The sequence below is a fragment of the Cannabis sativa genome, chromosome 2 (genome assembly GCF_029168945.1).
Source record: "Cannabis sativa cultivar Pink pepper isolate KNU-18-1 chromosome 2, ASM2916894v1, whole genome shotgun sequence".
NCBI classification, from domain to species: Eukaryota; Viridiplantae; Streptophyta; class Magnoliopsida; order Rosales; family Cannabaceae; genus Cannabis; species Cannabis sativa.
Window position 1 is genome coordinate 2,542,028 of NC_083602.1, and position 8,101 is coordinate 2,550,128.

General features: G+C 36.7%; 1 protein-coding gene and 1 long non-coding RNA gene across 3 annotated transcripts; both read right to left on the bottom strand.

Moving 5' to 3' along the window:
- Positions 1–4,637: 4,637 nt before the first annotated feature.
- LOC133028971 (mannose/glucose-specific lectin-like) lies at positions 4,638–7,794 on the bottom strand. 2 transcript variants are annotated; one of them, XM_061108826.1, is made up of 5 exons: positions 7,326–7,794; positions 7,006–7,206; positions 6,475–6,918; positions 5,050–5,289; positions 4,638–4,951 (listed from the first exon to the last, which is right to left on the bottom strand). In XM_061108826.1, exons 1-5 carry the CDS (start codon positions 7,326–7,328, stop codon positions 4,946–4,948), a joined length of 894 nt encoding a protein of 297 aa, XP_060964809.1. In that variant the 5' UTR covers positions 7,329–7,794; the 3' UTR covers positions 4,638–4,945. The 2 variants fall into 2 exon arrangements, with proteins under 2 accessions (XP_060964809.1, XP_060964808.1); XM_061108825.1 differs by having other exon boundaries at positions 4,712–5,289; positions 7,326–7,766.
- On the bottom strand, positions 6,138–6,468 carry LOC133033840 (uncharacterized). Its single transcript, XR_009685898.1, has 2 exons — positions 6,268–6,468; positions 6,138–6,205 (listed from the first exon to the last, which is right to left on the bottom strand). It is a non-coding gene; the product is annotated as an uncharacterized LOC133033840 (long non-coding RNA).
- Positions 7,795–8,101: the final 307 nt, after the last annotated feature.

Here is an 8,101-nt window from a genome sequence, read left to right on the forward strand (position 1 = left end):
CTAATTACATTCTTCTACAATCTTCTTGATTGGTTACTTCTAGTTTTCTAAATATTCTAGGTTTCTCTAGTTTTCTCTAATTTTCTTAGTTTTGTGTAGTTAATACTAGAATTTTCTAGATAAGAAAAGTGTAGAAATGTGTAGCACTTTTCATCACTCCTCCTTGGTACACATTTCGGTAACTCCGATCATGTCTCGCAATAGCTCGAACTTTCCTCTTGGTAGTGCCTTTGTGAATATGTCGGCTCCCTGCTCTTCAGTCTTGCAGTGTTTGAGCTCAATTTCTTTATTTGCTTCTGCTTCCCTGATGAAATGGTACTTGATGCTTATATGTTTAGTTCTACTATGAAATACTGGATTTTTCGCCATTGCTATAGCTGATTTGCTATCGCAATATATCTTTGTAGCTTCTTTCTGTGATTCTCCCATGTCTTCTAGTATTCTTTTGAGCCATATAGCTTGGCTTGTAGTCATTGCTGCTGCAATATACTCTGCTTCTGCTGATGATTGTGCAACAGTTGCTTGCTTCTTTGATACCCATGAAAATATTCCTGATCCAAGTGTGAAGGCATATCCTGACGTGCTCTTCATGTCGTTCATGGATCCTGCCCAGTCACTATCTGTGTAGCCAACAAGTTTTGAGTCACTTGTAACTCCGTACCATATTCCGTAGAATTTTGTTCCTTGCAAGTATCTGAGGATTCGCTTGGCTGCTCCGTAGTGAACTTGACTTGGATCATGCATGAATCTTGATAGGAGACTAACTGCGTACATTATGTCTGGTCTTGTAGCAGTTAGATATAGTAGGCTACCAATTAGACTTCGAAATTTTGATTCATCAGCTTTCGGTGAGCCATCTTCTTTCTTGAGAGCTTTGTTGTTGTCTAATGGAGTTGATACAGTCTTGCATCCCTCCATTTTGAATTTCTTCAATAGTGTCTCTGTATACTTCTTTTGTGAGATGAAGATCCCATCTTCTTTTTGAGTTATTTCGATCCCGAGAAAGTAGTGCATTAATCCCAGGTCGGTCATCTCAAAATTTTTCATCATGTCTTCTTTAAACTTCTTTATCATCTTTTCATTATTGCCTGTGTAGATGAGATCATCAACGTATAAAGAGACAATTAGTGTATCATTCGTACCTTGAGTTTTGATGTAAAGAGTTGGCTCACTCTTGCTCCTCCTGAATCCTTGCTCGGTAAAGTAGCTGTCAATTCTGCTATACCAGGCTCGTGGAGCTTGCTTTAGGCCATATAAAGCTTTTTTCAATTTGAGGACTTTATCTTCTTGTCCTTGTACCACGAACCCTTGAGGTTGCTCCACATAAATTTCTTCTTCAAGATAACCATTTAGGAATGCTGACTTCACATCGAGTTGAAAAATCTTCCATTTCTTTTGTGAGGCTAGAGCTATTAAAGCCCTAATAGTGTCAAGGCGTGCAACTGGAGCAAATGTTTCGTTGTAGTCGACTCCGTATTGTTGTGAGTATCCTTTCGCAACTAATCTTGCTTTGTGCTTTTGGATAGAGCCATCTGCGTTGAGCTTTGTCTTGTAGACCCACTTGACACCTATAGTATCTTTGTCTTGTGGACGATCTACAAGCTCCCAAGTCTCATTCTTCATAATCATCTTTATCTCTTCATACATAGCTTTTCTCCATACTTCTTGTTTATGAGCTGCTTCAAAGCTTTCTGGCTCCATAAGTACTAAGTTGCATGTCTCGTAGATTTCTGATAGTGGTCTTGTTCGCCTTACTGGTGAGTCTGGCGGAGATTCTATGACTTGTGCAGGTTCTTGTGTTCTTGGTTGAGTAAGAACTTCATTTTGATCAGTTTCTTGTCTTGGCGGTAGAGGAATATTGACTGTCTTTCTTTCAACTTCTTGTGTCTCCCAGTTGTATGCAGCATCTTCGTCAAATTTTACGTCTCGACTGATTATTAGCTTATTTGTTTCTAAACTATAGACTCGATAACCTTTTGATTGAGTACTATAGCCTAAGAAGATTCCTTTCTCTGCCTTCTCATCAAGCTTGCCTCTTTTCTCTTTTGGAATGTGACTGTAGCATATGCAGCCGAAGACTTTGAGATGCTTTGCTGATGGCTTACGTCCGCTCCAAGCTTCGATCGGCGTCTTATTCTGCACGGCTTTGGTTGGACATCGGTTGAGCAAGTAGACTGCAGTGCTTACTGCCTCTGCCCAAAATCGTTTTGGGAGACCTTTCTCTAGCAGCATGGCTCTTGCTGCCTCCATAACAGTCCTGTTTTTCCTTTCAGATACACCATTCTGTTCTGGTGCGTATCCAACAGTGAGTTGGTGCTCCATCCCTTCATCTTCACAGAACTTGTTGAATTCATTAGAAGTGTATTCTTTGCCTCTATCACTTCTAATTGTCTTGATGTAGTGACCGCTTTGTTTTTCGACACGGGATTTGAACTTTTTGAAAATATTGAAGACTTGCGACTTTTGTTGCATAAAATAAACCCATGTCATTCTAGTAAAGTCATCAATGAAGAGAATGAAGTACCTGTTTTGGTCATTTGATGGAGTGCGCATTGCCCCGCAGACGTCAGTATGGACTAGCTCCAGTGGCTTTTTGGCTCTCCAAGTTTTGCCGGATGGGAAAGGTTGTCGATGTTGTTTCCCGAGCATGCATCCTTCGCAGACTGTGTTGATCTCCTTGATTGTTGGGAGGTCTCGCATCATATTCTTCTGCTTGAGGATCTTTAGCCCGTGGAAGTTAAAGTGACCGAACCTTCTATGCCATACCCATGACTCATCTGTTTGCGCTTGCATTGCCACATTGTTTGCATATCTCCATTGTATGGGAAAGCATCTATTTTCTTTCATTTTTACCTTTGCAATTTGAAAGGATTTATCTTGCTTATCATAGATTGTGCAAGAATCTCCTTCGAAATGCAAAGAGTACCCTTTTTCAATCATTTGACCTACGCTAAGTAGGTTTTGATCAATGTTGGGTACCAAGAGTACATCATTGATGTATCTCTTGCCTTTTTTAGTGTCAATGGCAATGGTGCCTTTGCCGACTGCTTCCATGAAGTCACCATTACCGATTTTGACTTTAGTCTTGGATCTATCAAGACTACAAAAGATGCTTTCATTTTTCGTCATGTGGTTACTGCAACCACTGTCAAGATACCAAGTATCTTTTCCTTCTTCTCAAGGTGCTTGCGTACATAGAAGAGATTATTTTCATCATTTTTCTCTTCGGAAAAATTAGCTTGATGGGATTTCTTTAAACGACAAGTTTTTTCAGTGTGGCCAAATTTTTTACAATTTTGGCACTGTGGTTTTCCTTTGAACCAACAGTCTTTCTCCAAGTGACTTTTTCTTTTACAAATGCCACATGGAGGATACTTGTCGTTATTTTCTTTTTGTTTTTCTTGTGTCTTTTTCCCATCAGCTTTTGGTTTTTGAGACCGCGAATTGATTTTAGACTGAAAGGCATTTTCTACTTCACTTTCCTTATGCCTTTCTCGTCTACTTTCATATGCTTCAAGAGAGCCCATTAGTTCAGTTGGTGATAGAGTTTCTAAATCTTTAGTTTCCTCTATCACAGAAACTATTGAATCATATTTTTCTGTACAAGAAATTAGTATCTTTTGTACTATATTCTTGTCAGAAATTATTTCTCCATAGGCTCCCATTTGATTTACTATTTCTTTAATTCTAGAATAGTAATCTTTTGCAGTCTCATTATCTTTCATTCTAAGATTCTCAAAATCTCTTCTAAGCTTTTGTAGTCTAACTGCGCGTACCTTGACTGTTCCTTGGAACTCCTCCTGTAGCGTGTCCCATGCTTCTTTTGCCGTTGCTGCGCTCATAATTCGTGGAAAAAGATTGTCCGCCATAGCTTGTTGCAAGCAATATAATGCATGAGAATCCTTTTGTTGATTATCCTCGAGTGCCTTCTTTTGGTCTTCCGAAAGAGATGTAATATCTTCCGGAATAGTGATTCCTTCTTCAACAATTTTCCATAGATTTTGTGATCGAAAATAGGTCCTCATTTTGATGGACCAAAAATCATAGTTTTCTCCATGGAAAATTGGAAGAGGTAGTGAAGAGCGATTGTACTCCGAACTCATGTTGATGAGTGAAAAAGATTACGCCCAGTGATATATGATCGAACGGGGCTCTGATACCACTAATGGTTTGAGAATAAATTTGTATTGGTTTAGATTTGTATGGGATGGATATTAGGTGGTGTAGTATGATGATTGGTGGGACAAGGAAGAGTTATGTAGTGTTTTAATTTTTATGTGTGTAGTAAGAGAGGAGACAAGGTAGTAGGCTAGTAGTAAAAGACTTGCTTTGGCTACTCAAGCTTAGTTACAATTTAAAAGCTTGATGGGGTATTTATAGTTGTTTACCCCTACATTTAATTTCATCTACATTATTCTAGTTCTACATGATTTACAATTTTTCTAGAACTTTCTAATTACATTCTTCTACAATCTTCTTGATTGGTTACTTCTAGTTTTCTAAATATTCTAGGTTTCTCTAGTTTGCTCTAATTTTCTTAGTTTTGTGTAGTTAATACTAGAATTTTCTAGATAAGAAAAGTGTAGAAATGTGTAGCACTTTTCATCAGATTGTATAAGCACTGAAGCCATTTACAATTCCAGCATAACAAGTAAACATTATATTATTTTTATTGTTGACAAATTACACACCAAACATATATAGAGTTCGATGGATCAAGGATATTGCATATCTTATTGCAAAGACTTAAATAACATTATTCCAAATTACACACAAATTCAAAAGTACTCGATCAAAGATATATATATTTATATCTTATTACAAAGACTTAAATAATAACATTATTCGAAATTCAACGAACATGCATGTGATAAAAGTACCCTCCACGGTCACGGAGATTGTACACGTACGTACACCTCATGAGCCAGATATCCATTCTTCAACCTTAGTTCTTACGATCAAAATTAATAATTTTTCTTTTATTAGAAAATGTTCAAATCAAAGAAAAATGCTAAATAGAATTAATATATAAAGAGTTAATTAATTTACCAGTTTGACATAAACGCCAATTGAATCAATGAAGTGGCCTGATTTTCCATGGAACCCAACAATGGCGCCATCTTGTGTTTGGTGGGAGAAAGTGGGGCCAGTTTCGCTGTTCCCGAACGGTCCATGTATTTTTTTAAGATTTGTTATAAATGATAATGATGTGATCACCATCATTCCATAATAAATATCATATGTCCCACTTATGGACGTCAAAAACTCTGAAGGCCCATTTATATCAATCTGTATATATATATATATATGCATGAACAAAGTAAGTCATTACTTTCACTAATTTCGTTACATATTACTATAAAAATGTTATTTTTGTCAGCATATTTTTACACTGATAAAAGTTTGGCATTGCGCTGGCAAAATAGAATTTACTTTTAAATGTATTAACAAATTAATATTGGTATTAGAACTTTTGTCGGCGCAAAATAAAAAACGCTGACAAAAATGATTTTTCCAGCACGTAAGTGCACTGATAAAAGTTAAGACTTTTGCTAGAAAAACTTCAACTTTTTTGCCAGCGCAATTTGCGAGATACGCTTTATCAACACAGTAGCGAATTGCGATGACAAAAATGACATTTCTAGTGTATATATATATATAAGGGAAATTTGATTTTCTATACTTAGAAAATCAAAAAAATTTTTCCCTAAACCAAAAATTTAAAACCTAAAAAAACTATTCTTTTTTTTTTCAAAACCCCAAAAATACCCCCTCACAATATTCTCTCTCTGCATCATCTCTCTCTCCCTCTATCTCACCCCAACCGCCCACCCTCACCCGAACCACCCTCACCCACCCACGTCAACCCCAACGCCGATCACCACCCTCACCCCCGTCGACCACGACCCCAACCCCTCCGACCCCAACCCCAACCCGAAAGAGCAACCCCAGTCTCTGAAACTTTTTTTTTTTTTTCCTGCGATTTGAGAGAGGGAAGAAGACAAAGGTCCGACCGTCTTTTTAATTTTTTTTTTTTCTGCGATTTTGGAGAGAGAGGAAGAAAGGGTCCGATGGTCGGACCTTCGGGTCCGATGGGTCCGATGGTCGGACCCATCGGACCAGAAGGTCCGACCGGCTTTAATTTTTTTTTTTTTTTTTCCTGCGATTTGAGAGAGAGGGGAAGAGAGAGGTCCGATGGTCGGACCTTGGGGTCCGATGGGTTCGATTGGTCGGACCCCATCGGACCCCATGGTCCGACCATCGGACCTGGGGTGTGGGATTCTTGGGACCGGCTAGATAGAGAGAGAAAGAGAGATAGTTTTAGTTTGGGGGTATTTTTGGGGTTTTGAAAAAAAAAGTATAGTTTTTTTAGGGTTTAAATTATTGGTTTAGAAATCAAATTTTTTGATTTTCTAAGTATAGAAAATCAAATTTCCCATATATAATCAAAATATTCAATTAATAAATACTTACTGTTGTTGGTACACCACGATTGTTTGGATCTTCACCACCAAAAGGTCCATACTCGAGGTCATTCCCGTCCTTGAAGAAGAGAGACTTGATATTTGAACTATCATGGCAAATGGTGATCTGTTTTATCCAACTCATCCGCACCGTGAAACTAAAAGGGCTTCCACCTGAACCACCCAATTCCCCAAAGTAAATGATTGGTTCTGGTTTTACATAAGCACCAAGAGCATCTAGGTAGTAGCCACAGCGTCCGAAAAACCCGACTAGTACGTTGTCTTTGTCTATGGGGATGGTGAAAGGTTTACCAATAGTAGTGGTTCCGAATGGTCCATATGTTTTGAGATTTGTTTGGAAAGATAGTGAAACGATAACATCAGCTACACCATTAAACACACCATGTGTTCCACTTATGGATATCAAATACTCGGAAACCCAATCGAGAACAATCTACATAATCATATATATATATATTTATATAGAATCATGCATGTATGTATAAAAGATTAATTAATTAATTATGTGTATAGTACGTACCTTTCTCTCCTTACCCCTTTCTGAATTATCAGGGCTGTTGCCACCGAATGTCCCAGAGGTAAAGCCAGTGGAGTCTTTGAAGGAAATGGACTTGATATTCTTATCTACATGGATGATTATCTCTTTCAATCCAGAATTCAGAATGTAGCTCCAAGGGTCACCACCTCTACCACCATATGCTCCCAACGAAGTCACTCCTTCCTATAACCAAACAAGTACATACATCCCATCATTTATATATATATATAAAGATATATAGCCAAAAACTACATTATTTGATGACAATATATTGTTCGTTATTGTATAGTCTATAAATATACCATTTGCTATAAGATCGATTGATAATTTGTCGAATATGCAGTACTGATGACAAACAAACGATCTTATAAAGATATTTCTAGTTGAAATCAAAATGTAGCTTACATTTATGTATATATATAAGCGTAGTAGGTATATGGAATTTAATAAAAATGACAAACAAAGTAGTTAGGTTTCTCTATAAAAATGACAAAGAAAGCTACTTAAGATTAATTGCAATAGGTTTCATTAAGCTTCATATATATATATAAAGTAGCTATATATGTTAATTTTACTAATATATTTAAGCATATATAATGATGGACTTTATTTTGTTTAGAAGCTTTTTGTGTATTAGAGGAGTTCAGTTTCGGTAGAGAGAAAAGCTTGTTCATTAATATTGAATTGAATGAATCGATTAATACAAGTAAAGGGTTTGTATAGAGCTTGTGTAGTTCTCTTATACCATAAATTTTAACAACTATAAAAGTGGTTATATATACAGAAATAATACTCAACTAATACAACACTGTGCGTTTCCAAACATGCTCTTACTCTTTTAGTCAATAAGTTTTTATCTAATACAACACTAGTTCCATTTATTGTGGGTTCAGAATGGTAATAAAAATGACAAAGAAATTATTAATTATAGCATGTGATAAAAATGACAAATGAAGTAACTACTTTAGTAAACATGACAAAGAAAGTAGTTGGGCTTCTTTATAAAAAGACAAACAAGTTAGTTAGATCAAGAAAGTTTTGCAATGTCACATAAAACTCATTTGTTATTAATTTTTTG

Coding starts and splice junctions, on each gene's coding strand:
- LOC133028971 (XM_061108825.1), bottom strand. Junction 6,919..7,005: donor AAAGGGGTAAGGAGAGAAAG/GTACGTACTATA, acceptor ATGATTATGTAG/ATTGTTCTCGATTGGGTTTC. Junction 5,290..6,474: donor ATCGTGGTGTACCAACAACA/GTAAGTATTTAT, acceptor ATATATATACAG/ATTGATATAAATGGGCCTTC.